General features: G+C 34.9%; 1 protein-coding gene across 1 annotated transcript in view; it reads right to left on the bottom strand.

Annotated features, from left to right (window-relative positions):
• PITPNM3 (PITPNM family member 3) overlaps positions 1 to 25,226 on the bottom strand; it is a 1,300,985-nt gene that overhangs the window by 484,231 nt on the left and 791,528 nt on the right. Inside the window, exon 9 of the mRNA XM_044054869.1 lies at positions 3,626 to 3,813. Within this exon, the coding sequence (XP_043910804.1) occupies positions 3,626 to 3,813 (188 nt within the window). The remainder of the gene's footprint in view (positions 1 to 3,625; positions 3,814 to 25,226) is intronic.

Here is a 25,226-nt window from a genome sequence, read left to right as displayed (position 1 = left end):
TTTATAGCATGCATATACATTTTCACATTTCTACAGCTACTAGCATTTTGTTCACTGATAGTGGAAAGGAATTTGGCTGTGTGACTCCCGCCACAAAATGTGAAAAATGTTAACTCACTATTTGCTACATACTGATTCACAGTAGAATGTACAATTATTAACGCAGTTTTAGTTTTATAAGCAGACAATAACATTTAAAAAAAAATCTATCATTAGCTAATAAGCTTTCTGCTAAAGTTACTGACTTGTCAGAGTCCTTTAGATCACTTAGTAATATGTGAACATTGGTGCTACAAAGTAAAGCTCTTGCAAATTTTATCCACTCTAGAATTGTTAACATTTTTATTTTCCTATTAGTATTTCATTCAAAACACAGCTGCGTAATGTTGTAAATCATGCATATGAGTTTTAACTGCTTTGGCATCTCCAAATGTTTACTGCTTATACCTCTGAATTTATTACAGCCCTAACCAAATGTTCCTTTAGAAGTCTTTTTAAACTCGGGGTAATCAGTCCCCTTCATATTCATATAGGTTTTTAGTGCATCTCCTCTCTGCTAGGCAGATAAACGTTTAGCTTATTCTTATCTATCCCAGTTTTCTTGTGTGACATACTGTTGAAAATCCATCTCATATGGTTTGATGTCATCTTCTCCACTAAACTGATTTAGTGGTCAGCACAGTTCTGAGGTAGCTGTATTGTTGGCCAGACCCACAATTTGTTTCTGAGACTGCACAATCTTCTGATTAGTCTCTACCTTAGACTCTAATAAGGCCTTGAATAAATCCTCTGTGGGTATTGGTCAGAAGAAAAACTGGAAGTAACAATCAAATTGTTTCTGGCTCATCAAAATAATTAAGCCAAACAGTTCATATAACTAGCGGTAGCAGGGCATTGAGTATCTCATGGCAAACCTCTGCTTTAAACTATGAATATTCCCACCAGGGTTAGCCTTTAAACTGGAAACAGACACTTGTATAACATGCACATTCTTTCTAAAAAGAAATGAAAACGTACAAGTCTACTCAGCTTTGATCAATATTTAGAGTCTATTTAAAATGTACAGTGCTTCAGAGCAAGGTATCAAGTCTGTATATGATACACCGCCACTCAGACTCAGTTGCATAACAAACTTAGCAGCACCAGTCTGCCAAATAAGAAGTCATTGGTGTAGGCCATGCCTATCCTTCAGTTTCACCAAGCAAAATATTCATGTGAAGCTACATCTCTGATAATCTCTTATTAAGCCATTGAACTTCAGTAGTCCTGAATATTTGGTCTGAATGCCTGTGCTAACCCATAATGCACTTCTGACTGAGAAACCAGCTTCTTGCTCTTTGTTAAACAGCCATACTTATACAAAATTAAATTGGCAATTAACTTCTCATTGATTATATAAAACAGTTGATTGCCTGACTAAAGTGCTGTGAGAATTTGTAGTCGAGTGGGCACAAGGTCAACGTTCTGAATATTAATGTACTAACACCTACACATTGTGCACATGCTCCATGAATTACACTAGAACAGGCTAAACCAACAGCAAGTGTTTTGGCAGTGGAGGAAGCTCCTTGCACCCTATGACATTTATATATTCTAGCTCTGAGACTGCACAATCCCCCCCCAAAAAGGATATTCTCCTACCCAAGAACTGCTGGTCTCCTGCACATTATGACCACCTGTTTCTGTCGACCAAATGGTGTCAACCAAACAGATTTTGACATTTTATCCATTTGATGGGAAATTATACTCCCTCTTTATGGGAAATTCTGTCTTTCTCTATTGTGTATATATGTGTGTGTGTGTGTGTGTGTGTGTGTGTGTGTGTGTGTGTGTGTGTGTGCGTGAGTGTACATAATATATATAAATTAATATTAATAATTATGTATATATGTGTGTGTGTGTGCATGTGTGTGTGTGTGTGTGTGTGTGTGTGTGTGTGTGTGTGTGTGCGTGAGTGTATATAATATATATAAATTAATATTAATAATTATGTATATATATTTTGATATTTTATTTTTTGTTGAACAATCACATCAGTCAGATCATCAAACCGCGAATACACAAGCCCATTACAGCTCTGGCCATTCGGATAAAACACCATAATCTGATTTAACATGGGTCTCTCATTGGGGTCAAGGACAATCTTCCTTGTACAACTCGATTCACAATCACTGGAACAGGCTTTAACATGGTTCCTGCATGGGGACAAGTACTGTCTTCTGTGCGGATCCAATCAACAAAACAAATGTGTGACATAATGGGCAACACCATTTGTCACTCAATCAACTGAAAGCTTAACATGTGGTGCAACCATGTTTTTTTTTCTCTCCTCAGGAATTTTCAGCAAAAGGTAAAAGAGTAATCTTTTTGAGGAGAAATCAGATTTTTTTTATTGCAGAACTAATATAAAATGAAATCACCTCGAAAATAAGGCTGTGATTCTCAAATGATATTACATGAGTACATACATAAAGTACAGCAAATTAAATTATACATGTAGTTATGATTATGAAAATGTTTATTACTGCTGAAGTTTTAATTAAATTTACTGTGGAAAGCAGATGTCAGAAAACACTAATAAACTACATAGATAAAATAACACCTTTACTGGTAACTGACTAACAAGTCAGCTATATTTAATGAGATTTCTTGTGATCTTTTGTATTTTCTTGTTAATGTTGCTCCTCAAGAAGACAAAGATAAATTGTTTTACATTACAGCTAGCTCTATGGTATAAAGGGATATAGCCCTGAATATATTGGAAGAAACCCAAGTTTGAACAGTGGATTAAGTCCCTCCAAGAGCTGAATGGGTAGGATGGGACTTAGCGGCAATTTCCACTTGACCATCCTTGGAGGAGGAATGTGTCTTTGGCTAACACCTACACACTGTGTTACCATGTGGAACTCAAGCATAATGAACCCACACTGTCTTGTGCCAGTCAGACAATAAATCAGGGGAATTCAGTTTGCTAAGGCATGCTTTTTCTCAGACAGCAGCACATATAAGGGGAGGGTGTGCTCCTCCAGAGAGATAGTGGCCACCCTGCAGGATTGGAATGCTAACCTCTCCCTACCACCTGGCACTCATCATGGAGCAGGTGAGCTGAGCAGGATTCCATTCAGGAGAGCATTGGCTCTAGCCTAGTCTGAGGCTTCCTGCCTCATACTACCTCTCGTACTACCACTAAACTAGTCTGTTGATTGGGTGCAGGTATAGGAGCCATTAGGTTCAGTCCTATGGGGGATAACAAAGCAAAAACAAAAGTGTCACATGATACTCAGACCATAAAATATAGTGTATTACAACAGCTGTTATACTTCAAACCAAAATAACAACATTCAAAAACTGCTTGACTGAATCAGTGAAATATAAAATATAAGTGAAAAAGCAAGTTATTAACTCAGAATGCCAAAAATTAAATTACATTTATGGAGCAATTTTCAATCTTTAAATAACCATATATATATATATATTACAAATCTATAACAATATTTCTGTCAGTGCTACTTAAGTGTGTCTTCATGATTGATTTATTGTCTCAATATCTGCAGATGACTTTTTGTTCCAAGTCATTACTTTTTGATATTCACTTAGCTATTATATTATTTTATAATGGCTTTACCTTGACAGAAAAGCATGATGTTGTGATATGGAATCACAGTCATAGGTAGAAGAGTCACTTTGTTTCCTTGGCAACTGCTTCCTTGGCTCCTCATCCTCTGATGTTCCAGAAATGTCAATGTTGCTTTTGCTGAGACGTTTGCTTCCATAGAGATTGGAGTTTGACTCATCTGATGAGATGGGGTTATCCTGTCACATGACAGAAAACCAATCTTTAGCTGTAGTCATAAGGCCTGTTTACATACTATTAGATATTTCATGTTTAATTGCACTTTATGCTGAAAATGTTCACACAAAGAACTCTTGGATTAAGAATCTGAGAGAGTAGTATGAAAAACTGGTTATATACATGGACTGGTATGACAATATTTGGCAGATAATGCAATGACATAAAATGAAAAAAAAAATTCTTCATTTTCTTTGTGGACAGCAAAACTATCTTCTTTCATTCCTCACCGCAATATAATGTGCCTTGTGCATTCCCTATCGCTAAAACCTAGGCTGCACTGCTGCACGATGGACTATTTTTCATCTAGATAGAAAGAATATTCAGTACCAGATAGATAAAATGACTGACAAATATATGTATGTCTGTAGAAACTTCGTCAAATAATGCTTTTTTTAACCTTGAAAAAGTCACAGACACACAGTCCTTTAAACAAAAACAAATCATATGTGCTAAGGAACAGAAACAAGGTACTTGTCATTCATCCTGCAGTAGTATATTATAGTTGGACACAGGTATTTAAAAGGAATTAAAATGTTATAACTTCAGCTTACCATCTTCATCATTATTATGTTTCATATATTGGTATTTGTTTTTGTTACAAAACTGTATGATATGATACTGCATTTTTACAAAATAATGAGTAGACCAACAGCTTCTGAATATTAAAGTGGTTTTCCTTATTTTTTTAATGTTTGGAGGAATAATAAATACAGTTCTGGACATAGTAAAATCAATCAATACTCTACCATCCATTACACACACACACACACAGTATATTCTATTGAATGTTTTTTTTTATGTTGAAACATAAACTGACAAATATTTCACTCGTTCACATTTCATTGAACAGGTAACACCTGTTAATTTTAAATTTTTGGCCTTGAGAATCGAAGAATTTTCTATTTCCCCACTGTTGTGCAGTTTTGGAGTTGGTATATTTAACAGCAGGGGTGTGTGAAGGTATGCTTCATTTACTGTAAAAAAATACTGCTTTTCATGTGTTTTACATTTTTGTCTATGTACTTGATGAATTTATTCAGTGTTTTATAACCTGGCATGTAGACATTTGGGTAGTGAGACAGACACAGACACACACACACACACACACACACACACACACACACACACACACACACACCTGTAAGTGTTTGTATGTTTGTGTGTGTATATGTGTGCATATGTGTGTGTGTGTATATATATATATATATATATATATATATATATATGTGTGTATGTGTGTGTGTGTGTGTGTGTATATATATATATATATATATATATATGTGTGTGTGTGTGTGTATATATATATATATATATATATATATATATATATATATATATATATATGTATGTGTGTGTGTGTGTGTGTGTGTGTATATATATATATACACATATATATATAGATAGATATATACATACACGTATATACAAATATGTATGTAATGGCACAGTGTATATCAGGAATATCTATATACATGATTTATTGAAGTGTACAATCATCAGCACTGATGTGATCAATGTTAGCATTTTACAAATCGACATAATAAAAAAAAAAATCACAAAATCGAAAAAAAAAAGATCACAAAAGGAAACCTTTCCTTTTGTCATCTGATCACCCAAACCCTGTCACACATTCATATATAGTTTTTCTGAATAGTGGTAGTGCTACAGAATATCAAAAAGTTTCTTCATTTGTTTCCCTTACTCACATGCACTCGATGTTCCATGTATATTAATCATAACATTTCAATGAATGGAACAATCAAACTAATTTCACACATTCACTCTCTCAATGAGCAGCTGAATTCATGGGGTAAATGATAACCATATACCTACCTGTATTAGTGAACTAATTTTTGACAAGATACCCAACAGTGAACATTCTAAACCAACCAGAAAATGTCTACAATGCAAACATTGACACTCTCCTAGACATGCTCTGAGAAAAAAAAAACTTAATGCAAGCAAAATTTACAATCAAAAAAGCAACAAAAACATAATTTTTGCAAGGGCCAAGTTCCCCTTGCACTTCCTATGTGGACAGTTACAGAAATGCAGTTAGAAGGATGACATTGCAATGAGATAGCCATTTACCTCAATTTGAAAATTGAGTGACGTGGCCAAGGATCTTTTTGTCATTACCAGCCTGGGAGCCAACCGGAAGTAACATTTGTTTCTCTTTAAGAAAGAGTACTGTGGTCAGGAGTTGATGACTCTTGGATGACAGCAGCTGGGACATTTATTGGAGGACGGTCTGCAGCAACAAGAAATGACACCTGTGGATTTATTCAGAGAATGCCTGATGATTGCATGACATGTTTTTTTTTTTATATGAGAGAGTCCTGCTGCAGAATTAAACTTGCTTTCATTTTACGTTTATGTTTCACTATAAATAAAATGCAATGAACTTGACATTCTGTCTTGTATGTATATATGTGTGTGTGTGTCATATACTACAATAAGCATTTGTATAATCTTACTTGTGTCTGCCAACCATAAGCATTGATTACTGACTGATGGATTTCCTTATCGCCTTTTAATTACCGAACTAGTATATCAGAATATTTAATCATGTTCACACCCCCTGAAAGTTGCTTTGACAAATATGACATATTCAAAAAATATTGACCAAAGCTACCTTTGTAAATATTTAAGGAACTCGTTTTCGCAGGGGCTGGGCAAACCCCCCCTTCACAGCCACGTGGTGGAAACCCCCACTAACCCTAGACTTATACATACTAACTTCAAGGTTGCACAACAGTGGATAAATAGTCAAACTCCACTCTGGACAAAAGTAGCTTCAACAGAAATACTTTGATTTTTTTACGTTCACCAAAACTACTTTCAGCAAATTGACAGGAACCCATTTTTCTAAGTAAGGAGATGCAGCCCTTGTGGAGTGTGACTCATCTTCACCAACAGACAGTAATCCATTTTAAGTGAAACAATCCTTAAATTAAGTAAGAATTGCTAAATGATACCATAGCTCACATCAGCCTTATCCTATAGGTAATGAGACCATTTTGTCTCTACATTATTAGTGAATGGTTTCATTCAAACAGACCATGGCCATGACTTTACCTCCTCCAGACCAAAGCTGTTTCCATGGGTCAGACCCTACTTCTCTGTCTGGGGAAATACATGAAAGTCTTCTGGAAGATATTTGCCTGCCAGAAATATTTTTTGATATGCATCACCAAAAGGATGGCCCACAATATAGGACAAAGGATCCTGCATGCTATAGCACATGTGCTATTTCCTTGTTACAGTGATCAGTACTTTTTGGTGTGATCAAGTGCACTTTGTGGCCCTACATGCTACTAAATTGCTTCACAGCCTTTGCAGGGGGGTAATGTAGGAGTTAATATGTTCTCCTCACTCCCCCCTGAGATGAGTACACAACACTTCTACTTGCCAATTAGATCAGTTTGGTCATATTCCTGACATCTATCTTTCCATTCCACAGAACCAGCTGATTTATTACTGTAACTGTTACTACTTTGAACTTAAAACTCACATGCACTTACAGCATTTGAACTAAGTATCCAAATCCATGCAGATGACAAGGATATGGTGCCCTTGACTGAGCTGCATTTAAGTAATCAACTATTTATGTGCAGTTCAGAAAAACAAAAACTGAAAAACTAAACCTTGGGTGATCTACGTAATATAACCTACCTCATGTTTGCACAGTCGTTTTGAAAGTAACTTTCATAGAAACATTGCATTGCTTAATTGGAACCTGATTAAGTACATGATTACTGACTGAAATAATGTAATTGTTTAGGTGGTTACGTTACATATTGTGGATGTGCATGTAGACAGTGGATTGTATTTAATGTTTAAAAGAATGGATTTTGAAATTGTATTTCTAAATGGGATAACAGTTCAAGATTGTCACATTTAAATGTGAGATTCAGAGTGATTTTATTTGGCACAAAGTCCTTGCTCCTGGAATATGTCTATCTCAGAAAATGACAAATTAGGGAATGCTCAATGCCCCAGTTTCCATAAACATCTGCTGCTGATGCTTTACATTTAAACATATGCTATGGTGGCTATCAGTGATTCTTAGATGCTCCTTAAGTTCTATAGCTGTCAGATGAGTGTCAGTCCTACCTTTGGCACATCAAACTGAAGAAATGTGTATGTTGACACTCCCACTGGCAGCACTATCTCTCAGTCAGACATCTTGGCAATGAATGCTGCCTTCCCAAATCACAACAACCTGTTGTTATTGCATTCACCCCTTCCCCTGACAGCACAGATTGTCAGTGAGTTGAATCTTCCTAGCCACATCAACCATCCTGTTGGCAACTGGATTCTTCCACCTTCCTCTTATTTACCTTATCAGTGACAGGAATCCGTTGTCCATCTTCTCTTATTTCCAGGGCGAGTTCTCCACCTCTACCTCCTTTCATTTGTTTATTTCCAGGGGGAGTTCTCCACCTCTACCTCCTTTCATTTGTCAACAGTCTCAGTCTTTATAGTCCACTTCCCTGTTTTAATGGTAAGCAGAACTCTGCAGAGTCCCTTCTCTACACCTCATCCCACTGATGATCAGAGCCTTCTATCAATGCCTCTCTAACGTATCAGTAACTGGATCCATCTTTTTCATCTCAAGCATTAGTGCTTTACTCTGATTCTCCCTCACCTGTGGAATACTGATTACCTTTTCCTCCATCCAGTAGGACAGTGACTGCTTATCTCCAAGCATCCAACCCATCATGAACAGTGCAATATCTATGCCATACATGTTTGATAGTTCATTTCCAACCCAATGCTATGAGCCAGGCATAGTACACTGCTTTAGTCACAAGATGCATGAGCTGATATTAGAAAGATGCATTTTAACATGTCCTTTTCTCCTATACATTGCTATTTTGGCCCAGTGCCTGTCGACCAACAAGCCTCACCCAACTCAGACATGCCCACTTGTTCCAGACCAGGATATTTAATCAAGGATTAGTGCAAGATATAGCTAGTCATCATCCAGGCAGGAAGGAGAGTATTTTGTTCCTCCAGCTGCACCCCCTACATCTGTTAACACTGCAGTAGAAGTGATATCCTTCTTAAAACATACTGTTTATCCCCAGACAGGGACCTGCAGGAAAGCAATTCATCTAAGCTGGCATGACTAAAGTTGCCCCATTCTACCAGCTATCCTTCTGGGCCCAGCTGGTAGGTGCACACCCTAATCATACATCTGCATTATTCCCAGTGCAGGTTATGGATGCATTTTCTGGTATTCTAATCCAAACTAAGGCCTTTTGCTAGTTGTGACATAGGCACACCACCACTGAGGGGAGCTAAGTGCAGACCCCATTTGATGTGAATATCTTGACACACATGCTCCATGACAGCTACAGTCATTTACATGGGAGTCCAAGTCTGTGACCCGAAGCCACTGACTTTCAAGCAAGCCTCTTCTTGAACTGGAGTGCAACCAGACCTGGAACTACTATCTCCCCAGAATGGACAAGTCAATCCTGCCACTCACTCACATCCTTCCTGCTTGTCTATTCTAACAATCAAGCAAAATCAAACTTGAGTAAACTAGGTCATAGTCAGGGCTTTGTCCCTCTGTGCCGCAGAGCTAAGCAGCAATTTTAATACGTGTTTAAGCAGTACCGACACTTGAATGGATGAATGGGTCAGCATAATACTTCTTTCTTTTTTTTTTCTAGTTCAAAATTTTGATTAAAATATTTCAAATATAATAACACAATTGTTTATTGTAGTATAGTCAGGTTCATATTACGTTGTCGAACTTTCAAAAGTCCGAATGCCATATGGTCGAACCCATATGTTCCAACTTTCAAAACTTCGAAAACATCAAAAAAAAAAAAAAAACCAGAAAAAACCTACCCGATGGTTGTAAGCAGGGGGCAAACCCCTCTGCACTCCCCATATCTCTCACTCTTTAAATATACCAACTCTGAGATCGCACTACAGTCCAGTAAAGGGAAATCTTCCCTTTCCACACTGAATGGAAATCCCCATTGAAACATTCGAACTTCTGAAATTTCGAACATATGGGTTCAACAATATGGCATTTGAACTTGTTACAGTTCGACAACATAATATGCATCCATATAGTCCTATAAGTAAACAAAGAAAAAGAACAATTTGATTTCTAACTATTTACAATATATACAGATATGCCTGAAAAGAAAATAGAATAACTGAGCTAACTATTTTAGATTTTAACAAATATCATTTGATATTAAATGGTATTTTAAGAATGAACAGTCTCTAATTATGTTTAAAACCCATTCAATTTGTAGAGATGAAGTTTTGTAAATAAACATCAATAAGAGATACAACTTTAATCCATGGATTTGTAATTAATAACTTTGGAAATATCCTACTTTTCTTAATAGTAGCTTCTCTGAAGACAATCTGTTATAGGGATAAGAATTCTTCAAATTTTGTTGAACATGGTGATTTCCATTTCCTTGTGATTTTTTTCCTTGCTGTGGCTAAATTGCCCAATGTAGAAAACAATTCTCCCTCTTCTTTTCATGTTTATCTATTACATTAAATAGAACTAAACATTTGATTAAAGAACATGATTCTGACCACAAGGCTTTAAGAACATTTTCAATTTTGTTTCAGTAATTGTGCATAAGTCGACCGTCATATAATATATGTGTCAAGTCAGCTTTATTTAACTGTTTACATGTCCAGCATCATTTTCTTTATTAAATATTTGCTATTTTATTGGGTATTAGAAATGTTCTGTATAAAAATGTACTTGCGAAAATGTTCCAATATCATATGCAAGAGGTGTATTTTTATAGATTTCAACAGCTGACTTCTGTTTCCTCCTGATAACAGTTTTATGTCCTACTGTAATTTTATCTCAATATTTATTATGTAAATGTGTTTTATATTTGTTGAAAATCTTATAAAGGTTTGAAATTATATTTTCCAATTGAAAATTATTGTATAAAATTTCATGTAAAATGTTTGTTTTTGGTGCTTCTGTGAGTATGGTAAAGGAAGAAATGTATCCTGTATAAAAATATAACATTCTGTATAACAAACCAGCCATTTTATTGTAAGCTATATTCTGCTGCTAGTGTCTGTAGTGCCTTTACATTTAACTCTAAACAACTGTACCAACATATTAAATTACTGTTTTTCAAGATATCCCATGTTTGATTTTGAGTTTCTCCCAAAATTATTTTGTGATATTAAAGGGAATTGATGTGTCAAACCAAATTTTGAGATTTGTATTGGTTAAAATCATGGTTTTAAATGTTTTAATATAATATGTCTTTGGACTGAGTAGGTGAGGTGACATTAAACTGAATGTAATTACATAAATATCACAAAAAGGGATTATTTATATTATTAGTTCTAATGACATTACCTTTCATTTTGTTTGTATTAAATAGTGAGAAATGCAATGTTTCCAATTTGAGCTGTACCTAGCTTAAATTTTAACTTTAACTTGCAATTTGAACTTTGTATATAATTCTACAGTTGGAAAAGACTTACCTTCTGCATTCCAAGATCTAGATTGGGGATAATAACATATTATATATATTTTTTTCAAATCAAAGAAAATTTAATATTATATTATTTTTTTCAGATGTTTTACTTGTAGGTAGATCTAGAGCTTGTATTACATATAAATGTTTTGGAAATAATACTGTTTTTAATAATTTTAGTCTATTCTCAAAGGAAATTTTCAACTTGTTCTACAAGTAGCTTCCTTTAGATATTTCTTCTAAAATTATTCCATCATTTGCTTCTTTGTTTTCTTCTATATTTTTGTCAAGAATATTCACATATGTTAAGGTTGTAGATTCTTTACCTATAATGTTTTTTTGTATTTGTAGATTTTTCATTTTGTTTATAACTGTATCCTCTGATTTTGTGTTACTGGGTTGTAGTCCAGAGATATTTTGTTATTTGTTTATAATTTAGGTTAGTTCTTCTAATGATTATGTTTAATATAATCAGCATTACATCATCAACAAAACCCATAATTTTAGAGATATAATTATCAGCAATTTCTATTACTTTTATTTTTTGAATTAGTTTGTATTGATATTGCTAAGATTTCGAAAGCTATTGCAAATAGAACAGAAGACAGATGATGTCTTTGTTTTGTGCCTCTAGTTCAAAGATTGGGTTCTGAAGAGAAAGGATCTAGTTTGCCATATGCTTTATTGTGCTAGTAAATGTTTTTTTTTAGCGGAGATATAAATTGTGGTGGGAAATCAAATATTTCTAAAGTGCTGAATAAACAGCTCAGAAACAATGACTCAAATGCCTTCTCAATATCTAAGTTAAGGAATAATGTTTTTTTATTATTTAGAGTATTTATTGGTATCATTCTTTTTATATTATCAAATGTCTGTCTTTATATATAAATCCTGTTTCATCAGTATTGTTTGTGATACAAGTTCTTTATTCAATAACATGGATATAAAAATCTTGTAGTCTGTATTTATGAGTGAAATGGGGCAATACAAAGAAGGGTATAGTTGGTATTTTTATTTTCTTTATATAATGATGTAATGAATATTTCCAGGATAGTGGGATTATTTCATCTGGTTGAATATCTGCTAAAGTTCTATGAAGAAAATGACTAATTATTTTGGTGAAAATATTTGTAAAATTCCAAAAGTAGCTCATCTATTCCTGGTGATTTGTTAGTTTTAAGTTCTTTTATCTTGTTTATTACTGCTTTAAAAGAGATTTGTTTAAGTTTTATATTTTTTGTGAACGATGGACCCAAGAATGCAGATAGCTTTGGTTTTTAGAGAGTTATTTTGATTTTCAATAAATAATGCTGCTTAAATGCCTCTAAAATTTCACTATTATCTGTATATATGTTAGTGTTCTTTTTTGTATCCCTTATTTCTGTTATATAATTAGACACAGTTTGTATTTTAATTATTTTTGGTAAGGTATGCATATGTCTAGAAGACGTAGTAAATGTTGCTGTTTTTAATTTTTCTAATACAGACGTAGTTTTTAGGTCTTAATTTCATTGCACATTTTATTTAGATCTTCAATTTCAGTTGTTATAAGCTTGTCTCTTTCTTTATATTTACTTTTATATGATGTTAAGCTTGAAATTCTAGTTATTCCCTGTCACATTCTTTTTTTATACCATGCTAAATATTTGCCAAATATATAAGGCTTAAAAAAGTCCCAAATCATAATTCTGCTTACTTCATTTGAAGTATTAATTTGCAGAAAGAAATCTATTTTGGAGTGTAGCCAATGTTTAAATTTTTTGAATTTAGTAATATAGGCTGGAATTCTATTCACTGATGGTAATTTTTAAAGTATATTCAAGTTTTATAAAAGTATTGTGATCTGTTAAAGTTAAATCCTGTGATATCAATAATCTGTCTATTCTAGTTTGGGTGCCATAAGCAACTAATGTTTAATGAGTCATAATTTTTCATGGAGAATGTGTCTTTTAAACTGAATATGTCTATCCAGTTTTTTTAAGAGCTTTGGCTGTTGGAGTTAGTTTTCTAGTAGCAATATAACCTAACTCACTTAATATACACTTAAAATCTCCCCCTATTATTAAACTGCTTTTAGCATTAAGTATGATGTTCCAGTGCTTTTTAGTTTGGCTCCCATCCCAGGGGACCAATATGAATTAACTAATGTCTATACTCTATTGTTAAATTTCATAACCATAAGTGACAATAGTCCTTCTTGAGCTTCAAATTGATATTTTATGTAAGGTAATGGCATATTATTTCTCCATAAAATCATGACCCTTCTTTTACTTTTAAAAGTAGACTGCATCAATACTGCATATTTACTTGAATACCAGATATTTTTATCTGGATGATTAATGTGCATTTTTTGAAGAAATATGGGCTGTGCTTTATTAGTATCTAGTTGTTTTAGCAGGTTTGCTCTTTCTTTAACATTAGTTAGTTAATTAACATTTAAAGATAACAAAGACAGCTCCAGTTAAGAAAAATACAATTTGTTTGAGTGTATATGTTGCCATGTGCATCAGTGGTGAAAATATAAACTTCTTCACCTCCTCTAATTAATTAATGTGGCATAGAAAGCATTTCAAGTGTACAGAAGATTTTATAACTAAATAGTATTTAAAATAAACTAAATTAGCTAGATACATTGAATTAAGCCATTCCTAATCTGGAAGAGAAGAATAATGCTAGACTAACCCGCTCTCTCTCTCAAGGCTCTGCCTGTAGTTTTAGAGGTGAATTGTCATGAAAGTATATTAGAGTTCTGTGGATCTTAAACTGGTTAATCTGGAGCTAATGATGTTTAGATCTTTAGTCATAAGAGTAATTATAAATATAACATGTAATCAAGACACAGCTTTCAGCATTCTAATTATATCGTTTTAACAGTATAACGATTTCAAGTACTTTTTTTCTTAATATTGATGTCTACATTTACTAATCCATGTATATATTCAAATGAAAAAGCATTTTCCTTTGTAATAATATTTTGACTGTTAATATTAGAAAAAACACATATCAGCACAATTCTGTATTCCATAGCATTTATTCCATAGCAATTGGTTTTCAACTGAATAAGTAACTTCATTACCATTTATGGTTTACATTTTTTTACAGTTCATGTTATGTACTATCATATAAATATATGAAAAGTATTTTTTACCAATAACACCTTTTTTAATATGCATATAGTGATTATAATCTATACTTTCAAAATACAATTTATATCTAACAGATGGTCTAAAACCATATATAAATAGTCATTCTCTAGTCTTAGTTATCAACATCATGGCTATTTGATGCTGTTATAGCTTTTTCTCATGTAATTTTCTTAATATCATTCTGAGTCTACATTTAATGGTGCTTCTTCTGTTTCTTTTATAGGTACTGTGTCATATTTGTGTTTAGTATCTTTGCCATAACTTATTTTCTCGTCTTTAGTCTGTAATCAAAAGTTATTTTTTTTAAATTTGTATAACTACTGGTTCTTATAGTTATCTCAAATATGCCCATCTTTCCCTACTCCAACGATTTGCTGTCCAATGTGCATTTATAGTATTGTTATACCCAGTCAGTTATAAAACTGAATGTAATATGGTTTTAATAGGGTTCTCTAAAATGTCATAACCACTGTACTAGACACAATCTACAGTTCCCCATGGATTTACAATTTCGGCATCTCTCAAACAGGATAGTATTTACATTTCTGGATTCTTAAGAACAAGTTTTAAATTGATTTGTTTTGAACTCCTGCTTTGCCTTGTTAAAATCTATTCTAATTCACCCCCAGAAGGCCTGTCTGATCCAATTTAGCTTCCATCTCCTGTTCTGAAAAGTTACAAAGTCTACAGGAAACTGTGCAGGGATCTAAACAAGTATGGAACAGTTAATCTTCTATTCATTTTCCTTCTTTAGACTAAAGTCTTCAGTCCTTGTATTTTAAAATTTCTAAGGAATACTTACTTTCTTATGCTCTTTTTAAAAGCTGGGCCATTTAACAAGCCATACTCAAAACTTTATTCATGTATATAGACGCTGTAGATAGACAATGTTTATTTTATAATGTTTCTTGTTTTGTGTTTCTTTATGTAATGAATTATTTAAACATTTTATGACCTATAAACAATGTATGCTTTAATTTATCTGATCACATATCTAACTGGTTGCTTAGCATGTTGTTATGGGAAGATTTGGTCTATAGGGTTGCTCACTCCGAATGCAGGAAAGTTGAAGTCACAAATTATTCATTTAGTTCACCTTATTTAGTAGGTGTTGATCTTCAATAGCAACCAATTGAAAGGCAGTGTTCAGTTTCTGCATAATATCAAATATTTTAAAAATCTATTTTCTTCTGCCCTCCCTCCCTTTTTATTTTTGTCAGCAAAACAATAATTAAAAACATGTATTCAGCCTGCTTTTAATATATGCACTATAATCATTTTTGAACAATGTCATGCTATACTTAAGAAATATATTTGTTTCTATGCATATTATAACACAATGTTATTATTGTTTTATGCTTAAAATATATAAATACATTTTATTTTAACTAAATGTAATGCTTTTGTGCAGTTAATCTTTGCAGTAAGTATAAAATAAATTAAGTAAAGGAAAACATAATCATATGGACTTTTCAAATGGTTTACCTTATAAGTCCTATTTTCAGAATAAGGAAATAATCTTTTTTTAAATTCTCAATATTGTGGTTTTCTGTATTCTCTTAGAGCAGGTTCTGTAAGAAGATTAATTGAGCTTATTCACTATATGCTGCTCTTTCATGTAGATTCTTATGATGAGTATGTAGTTTGCTCAGTTCTTTGTTTTTTCTTTCTGACATTAATCCATACTGGCTCCCTTCACAACCTTTTTCAAGATGGGGATGTCCAAACATTGTTGTTTTTAAGAAAAGCCATTGCTTCATCGATGTTATTAAAAGTCCTAGTGCCATTTGACAGATGAATTTTTATTTTTGCTGAAAAAAGTATTTGTGTGCTTGATATTGTTTTCTTTTAGTATTTTAACCAATGACCAGCATTTTTTCATTTCTATAGTTTCTGTTGAGTAGCCATTGTGAACTGTTATAGTTTTTGCCCATGTTGCTTTTAGTAAAATTATTTGTCTAAAAAGTAGAGAAATGTTATTATAATGGATCTTGGTGGTATAAGAGGACTGGTAGGTATTGTTTTACCAATAGACTGATGAGCTCTTTCAAATTCAATAGGAAAAGCCTTCCTGAAGATTTAGAAATGTGGAAATTCATGTTTTCAAAAAAATTGTTATATTTTCTCCTTCAGTTTTTTCTAGTAGACAAAAAATGCTAATGTTACACCTTCTCTCTCTGTTTTCAATGCTATCTAATTTATTCTGAAAAGTATTTGTTTCATTTGAAAGTTTTCATTTCATCTTATGTCTCCTCTTGACACCTGTAATTTTTGTCTGTTGCTGCTGAATAATTTCTTTCAGAATATTTGTTTGCTTAAGAGTGTTTTCTTTAAATTATCCAGGTTTTCCTGAAATCCATCCATTTTTAAAGTCATCTCCTGAAGCATTGCCATTACTTGCTGGAAGCCTTTTTTTCAGTGAAGAGTCCAAATGTGAGTATTTTGAGTTGCTCATCTTTCCTGTGCAGATAGTAAGTCTCCAGAATATTTTGACGGGAAAACGTTAAGAAATCCTCACAGTTTGTGAAGTATGTTGAAATAAGTACTAATAGTAGTAGTAAACTATTTTTAAAAAATGTTATTTTTGTGTTTAAGCAGTAACAAAACAGCAGAGCTCTGAAAAGTTGCTGCTTTCACTTAGTCATCCAGGCTCTGCTCCCTAAGCATAGTATTTTGACCACGTGTCATGGCACTGATAGTAATGAATATCACATACTGATTTCAGGAAACTTGACCAATATACTAGCAGACAAATTTAGTTCAAAATTACCTCCTCCCCATATCGCATTTTTGCATTTAAAACCCCTTTAATCTCTGAAGAACACGTCTTCAGGCCACTGTCCAATGACATACCTGGCTGTCTACTGTTTAGTCTGAAACATGACCTATCTGCACCCCACCCCCCCACCAGAGGGTATTCAATTTCAGCTTCTAAATAGGCTTCATGCTGAATGAATGGAGAACAGCAACAGTCATCTAGTTGCACAAAAATGTGGTGTTGGACTCAGATAATTATAAACCCATAAGCCTGACCAGCCTCATTTGTAAGGCTATGGAAAGGATCATTGTGAAATTAATAAATAAGGATATTGATAACCTGCAAACTCTTGACCCAAGCCAGTATGGAAATGTTAAGAGCAGATCCTGCCCACTTAAACTGGTTGAGTTCTTCAAGAAGACTATTGATGCAATACATGAGTGAAAATGAGTACACAGCACATATCTAGACCTTGCAAAGGCAGTCAACACCATTCCACAAGGTCTAGATACGTACATAAACTCTGCAGTTAATTGTAATTCCCTGTGTAACTCTGGATAGCAAATTATCTCAAAAGCAGAACCCAGAAAATAAAGTGAATGTCTCTACCACCTCCAATAGTCCTGTCACTAGCAGTGTAGTCCAGGGTTCAGACCTTGGACAACTCCTCTTTTGCAGTTAGTTCTTGGAAGTCAATGTTAAAGGTTTATGGCTGAGTTTGCAGATGACTACAACCATGGTGCCATCATAAACTCCCCAGAAGACCCCAAAAAACTTGAAAACGGCTTTTCCCAACCATTACTTGGTGTCAAAACCATGGAGTAAGACTAAATGTACCATTTTATCCTTTGACGAGCATAACTGCCCTTGTAACTATTACACTGACAACAGACTACTAAAGTTGATCACAAAGTCAGGGATCTAGTAACCTATTTCAACAATGAAACATTCACTGATTACTATATATGCAGGAGTGTAACAAAGTCCTTTATGACTGCACAGCTTATATTTTAAGATTTGACATCCAGGTCCATGGATGTAATTATTACACTGTACATGGTTCTCATCAGGCCAATCATTCAATGTAATTCCCCATTCAGAAAGGGCCTGGCCAAACAATCGTTACAGCTGAAGTCATCATAACACTTTCTCATTAAAAAAAATGAAGGGGCTAAATCATAATTGTACAGACCATCTTGCCCCTCTACTTGGTATCATACAGGTTACTAAGAGGCTACCCCTACCTTGTGTAGATCCTCAACAGACACTATCCTGTCAGACCCGATACACATTCACAAATCCAATGGTAGAAAGAATACCTGCTCAAGGGATGTACATCTTTTTTGCATCATAAATAGAACATGTTGGAAGGATAGGTATGTGCCAGAGAGAATGCAAAGAACCAAAATCTTGGCACAAAGATCAGCTAAGAACATGCTGTGTGAAGTAAACAAATTATTCACCAATTGTATCAGTGAGAATACCTCTTCCATGGAAAAATTTTTCATTCCATATAAAACAGAACTCTTATCTTACTCTAGTCAAATGCAATTTGTACAACTGGTTGGGAAACTGGAAATTCACACCTAGTTGAGCACTTGTATCCCAAGTAGATAAGGCGATAAGTAAATGTCCTAACGTTTCCTTATTGTCCTCATCTCTGAATTATTTGTACAAAATTGGCCTAAAAAAGTACCATGGGAATGTAAGGCTATTTTTTCAGGTCCTAATAGATTACAATCCTAGAAAGTAACTATGAACCTATTAAGAAAGATCCTGTCTCTACTGCATGGATAGCCTACCAAGGCAACCTTTTCTGTGTCACTAGTATTACAGGTGTCTTCAAGGCCATATTATGTAGTTACAGTGGGAATTATTTTGCATACAAATCCCATTCCTTTAAAATATAAATAAACTTGCTGGCTCTCTGTATAGATATGGGTCACTGACACCAACATCAGTGACCTTGGTTCTATGGGGAGGCTGTGTAGCCCATGGCTATATATGCCATCCTGGGACATTTGAGTGACCTTCCCACTAGAATTTGGTCTCAATGACAGGACTAGGGGTATAGCAAGCTGCAGAAGTGCAGCAGCTCTGGATAGTGAAATACCCAAAATATGCTGCCATCACAGTCTCGCATGTGACCTGAAACAATACACTGAAACATATACAGCCACTGCAGTCTATCACATGGCCTGAGAAAACAGACAGAATCTTATACTGCCATCACTGTCTATCTTGTGACCTGGGACAATACAAACAAACATATACTGCCATTGTAGTATATCATGTGGCCTGAAGGAACAATACACAGAAAGATATGATGCCATCACAGTCTATCATGTGGCTTGAGACAATACACAGAAATATACTCTGACATCACAGTCCATTGCTCACTGCTTTAGAATTACAAAACACTCAAACATATGGTTGTACATCACTGTTAATTATTCAATACCACTTTCACATTGACTATGCCAGTAAGATATGTGCTGGTAAGGTTGGAAGGTGTTATTGAATCTACCTGGATCATCAACATGCTGAAGTCAAGCTCTTAACCAATAATGGAGACCAAGAGGCTACAGATATCATGGTGATTCAGATGGTCTGGGAGTATATGTTGCCATCCTAGTTATTATTTACACATTTTGCCTATGCCATTAAAGCACTCTGATGACAGTCAATGCTTTACTGTACCATATTGTGAATAGTTCTGATGCTCGTCATATTGAAGTTACATGAATGACATTTAAAATAATGGCACTCTTAAACAGGCTCGATGAATAGGAATGGCACATTGCTCACAAATCTATCACATATGTATATTTATTTTTATTCTTTTTTCCCCTATCATGCAGCTGACCATAAGCAGATTATGGTGTCCCTGACCTTTGTCAGGTCTGCCTACCCTTGTTAATCTTCCCTGGACTAAATCTTACAGAGATGAACTGATGAGTAGCTTAGGGCATCCTGGGACTGTGCATCATTCACTGCAATGATGAGTGTTTCTGTTATGACTTATCTTTGTTTCCCTCTTCTCTCCTTTCACTGGTATTTCTGAGGGACAGAAGTTCAATGGAAACATGCTGGTATACCATCCACTTCCACAGCAGCTTATCCAGTGTCCACCCCTTCCCCTTCTAGGACTAAGACTCTTGTAAATCCCCTGCCTCCACCATTGAGTACATGGAGAACACCTATATGACAACCATCTTACCCCTGGGATGGGTACACCTTTTCATTCCTGCAAGCACCTCAGACACTTCAGATGTTAATTGAACCTGGTTCAACTGGGAAATAAGGCTTTATTACTCTATGACATTGCTTTGCCAGATGTGTCAATTTCTGTGTCTGTGGCATGTTTCTAGCTAACTATTCTCTACTGGATACATTTCTTATGCTCCTCTCTATTAGTTCACAGTACGTCTCCCTGGAGCTGGAATCATCTTGCTAGGTTGGGAAGGGAATAAAAACAAAGCAACTAGCTATCCACACTGCCAAAGGAGACTCACAAAACACAAATAACTAAAACAAAAAATATATGTGAGTCAGCCAACAAGGTCCAGGTAAATGAATTACTAAAAGGTACAAAGCAACGTATGTGTGGTTTAATGTGTGTTTTATATTTGGTCTGAAGAAGCGGTAACCCTGCAAAAGCACTAGCCCCTTTTTTAATAAACCAGTTGCTTTGCACCTTTTGGTAGTTCATTTACCTGGACCATGTTGGCTGACTCACATATATTTTTTTTTGTTTTAGGTTGGGAAGGGGAAAAGGGAACACAGAGCAAAGTTAGCTGTTGGCAATATTACACAGCTGTCGTGCAACACTAGGGTTGCCTAATGCTCCACATGTCCCGGCATGGTGATATCATATCTGAGGCTGAGTAGACAATGAGTTGTGGCCTGTGAGGATGAGCATATGCTGGGCTGTAAGGGTGGACCTGCTTCTTAATGCACCTAGTCTGGCATTGCTCCAAGTTCAAGCCTTCATCAAGGCTTATCAAGTTATCTACTCAAGCCACCATGATTCCACACCCGCCACTCTTCCCAGCTGCTTTGTTAGTCATCCAAGTTTCTAACCAATCTCCGCATTTTTTAGGAGCTGTAGTCAGAGCTTAACCCACTATATTGCTGGAACAGATAAAATCTACTGTAGATATGATGATTGCAGTACTAGAATAAGCTAAAAACATTTCTGATATTTAATTTTAAATAAATATCAGATTTTCAAAAACTATGGTAAAAAAACAAATGTCTCTGAATGAGTATGAAAGATTTAGTTACTGAGCATTGAAAAGTAATTACTAGGCATACAGTCCAATAGATTCTTGTGGAGACTAGCTCAATTTCTACATTACCTTAGTGCACTGTTTGGTTAAGTGACTTGCTCAGAGTCATATAGTACACTTGTTAACAGCTCATAATATTAATCTTTACTACTTAGCTACCAGACATTATCTTTTTTTTCTAAATTAAATAAATTAGTATCATATTAAAATTTCAGGCCCTGGCTAGGAGGTGTAGGAGTGGAAACTTTCATCTGTACAGAATTGTATTCACAGTGTGTACTATGGTAGCATGAGTTAGGGTGGTACAAGACAGTGGGGGTAAGATAGCAGGGCTGATGGTCTGATTGATACTGTACACTTCACTATATTAATATGCATTCCTCTCCTCATATGTACAGTTCTTGTAGATGATGCAAAAGTTGTGGATCTATCTGCACAAGCAAGTGTGTACCTTCCCTTTTGACATGTCTTTTAGATTTAAAGTGAGTATGCATGACAACAATCTGTTTGCACATTAATAATGATACATCTGGGAAGAAAACACCATATTATGGGGTCAGGACTGTGGTGCCCAGCCTTAAAACCATGAGGATGTGGGTTTGTATTATGAATGTAAATATGTGTAGAGATAGTTATATCGGATGTGGGTTTGTATTATGAATGTAAATATGTGTAGAGATAGTTATATCAAGGATCTGTGTCACAGTAAAGGGATAACCAAAGATTTTTGTGCATACTATTAAAGGAGCCTTAGGCATGCAATGTCTGTCCACAGAGATGTTTATAACTTTCTATACGTTTCAAGAAATTATTTTCTAGGCTATAATTCTTAGCATAAACTTTTAACATTTCCAGGCGTTTTAAAAAAACATAAGAAGAGCTGTTCATAATTGTTCTAGTAGGTAGTTAATGCTAGTCCAGCAATAGGTAATTAATGCCAGTCTAGTGATTCAGTCAAACATTTCCAGTTTGTCAGTAGTATCTCCTTTTGTGTTCTTACAGTTGCTGTTACTTCATCCAAAGGTAGACAAAAATCAGACAGAAGGTAGGCCATTCTGTCCTCTAAGAATACATGTATTTGTATATTTTCATTCTCAGGAAATGGGTTGGAAACTCTATATCAGAAAAAAATGTGTATATACAACAGTGTTTCCGATAAATGGTCGACATTTCAGAATGTCAAAGACCATATGGCCGAGACAATATGTTCAACATTTGAAATGCCGACCAAGTAAGTAAAAAAAAAAAAAAAATACAACTTACCTTCATACTGTTAGCAGGGGGCCGGAGCCCCTCTGCCCCCCCCCCCATAACTTATATATACTATGAGATCCCACTACAGTGTGGAAGAGGGAAATCTTTCCATTCCACTCTATACGGAGATGCCGGTTCCGCATGGTTGACATTTCGAATGTCAGTCATATGGTCTAGGCCATATGGTCTTCGGCATTCTGAAATGTCGACCATGTGTAGGGGACCCATACAACATCACATCCATTTCAAAGTCACATGCATATGGGACACAATCAAAGAAAACTAAGTATGTCATGCAGAGTGATTGAACTGGATAGAAGCATAGTTATAATTACAGGATGATAAGAACTAAACTAGTGCTTCACTAGTTATGCTCTGCATTTTTGTTTTAATTTTGGAATGGATATTGCATCACTGCAGTATAACAAATAGACCAAAATTGTATTTCTTTCTCTACTTTCATATAAAAGTCTGTTACTTATATTCAAAAAATATTTCCAGTAAATATGTTTCATATGTTGTATTGTTTGCAGTTAAGGAAGATCTTTATATGAAATGCTAGAAAAATGATTAAAGAATTATTTCAGTACGTTAAGAAGACACGTTTGATTCTTACAACTTTTGGATGTTACTGGGCTCTTTCTAAAAATGGGCAGTAGAGACTAAGGGGTCTAATCTAGTAAAGAAATAACTATGTGATCAATAGGGGCTGTGACATAGCTTATCATACTTGCATCCTTGCAGGGGTCAGTGACCCTGCCCAGGCATGTGCAATACAATTATCAGTCGTTTGTGCATGTGCCCATTTAGTCACAAGCTCATTGCATAGCCTTGTTCAAGAATGCATTGCATACAATGAGCAAGTCAGAGGCAGTTATCCTTAATTGGCTCAATAGCATAATTATCGTATGATGAATCTCAAAACTGCATAATAAATACAGCCACAGCCACCGCTGTGCTCATCATGCTACAGAACTTTGCTGCTCACCAAAGAAAAAGAAATGTGGGCTGCAGATTACAGTTTAAAGAGGATGATATAACTGGAGGGATCGGGCCATGGGGGGTGGTGATGCATGGGGAGAACATGTGGTTACCATTACTGATATTTTGCTGCTGTTGTAGGGAGTTGTCCCAGCACCTAACTGCTCAGAGCAGGCAGGGCTACAATAGACTTTGCAAATGAACTTTACGGTCTATCTACATGTGTTTTGCAGATTGCAGAATGATGCAGTTTTGATGTAGTGGATTCCTGCTGAGTCATCGATCATAGTTTTATCAAGGGTAAATCGACTGAGAATTATTCACTAAAACTACTTTCAGTGATATTGGAGTTTTCATCTTTCTACACTGTTCTGTGACCTATAGTTGGTGTGTAAGTAAGTGTGTGTGTGTATGTGTGTATATACATATATATATATATATATATATATATATATATATATATATATATATATATATATATATATATATACACACACACACACACATATATATATATATATATATATATATATATATATATATATATATATATATATCTGACGAATCTGTTTGGGTTATGTTGCCATTCGGTGATCCGTATGGATCCCATGTATACATACATACACACATATATATATATATATATATATGCGCGTGTGTTTGGAAGGTGCCTTGGGAAAAAGAAAAAAAATATATATGTCTCCAAGGTTTGATGAAAATAGTTACAGTGAATGGTTTTCAAGCTTTTTGAGTTCAACAAACCTGCTGTCGATGGGCTGACATGTATCTGATGCAGGTCATATGTAAGGGGAATTTACTTCCTTAATGTGTCTGTGTTTTGGGGGGTCTCCAAAGCCAATTATACGGACTGGGGCATACTGCATATAAAAGATGCAGTGTTATGTCCTGGGGAATGGTTGCATTAAACATGTTAACCTGTTGTATGTTACCTTAGAGGCTATCACTCAGGTTGCAATTAATATATTTGGCTATACTATGAGTCAATGAAAGGTATGTTGTTGAGGAGTTTTATCCCAAAAATGTAATACTGCAGTGAATTTCACCACAATGGGTTGGACTGTACAAGCTGATGTAGCACTTTTCAGTTTTTTATCTTCTTTTCTCCAGTTTAGTGTGACTATGGAGATGGTAAATATCATTTCGTGGGGGGGTTGGGGTACAGACCCCCACATGGGAGGTACAGGCAAAAAGATTTTTTAATATTTTTCTGCTTATATTTTTGACATTTATCTTTTGGAAAATGGTGGGTAGAAAAATAGTGCTGTGAAGACTCAGGTAAACTGAAATATTCAAGAATGCCTTGCAGTGGGGGCCTTATCATATTCATGTGTTGAATGCTTAAAGAGGCCAGGGTACACATGCCCATGCTGTTAATGTACCTGCTGTTTCTTTGAATCTTTATTTTCTTGAGGAGGGACAGTGAAA

The sequence above is a fragment of the Protopterus annectens genome, chromosome 13.part0 (assembly GCF_019279795.1).
Source record: "Protopterus annectens isolate FY-2018-M chromosome 13.part0, PAN1.0, whole genome shotgun sequence".
In the NCBI taxonomy this organism is placed as follows: Eukaryota; Metazoa; Chordata; order Ceratodontiformes; family Protopteridae; genus Protopterus; species Protopterus annectens.
Note: the sequence above shows the minus strand (reverse complement) of the source record. Positions and strands in the feature narration are given on the sequence as shown.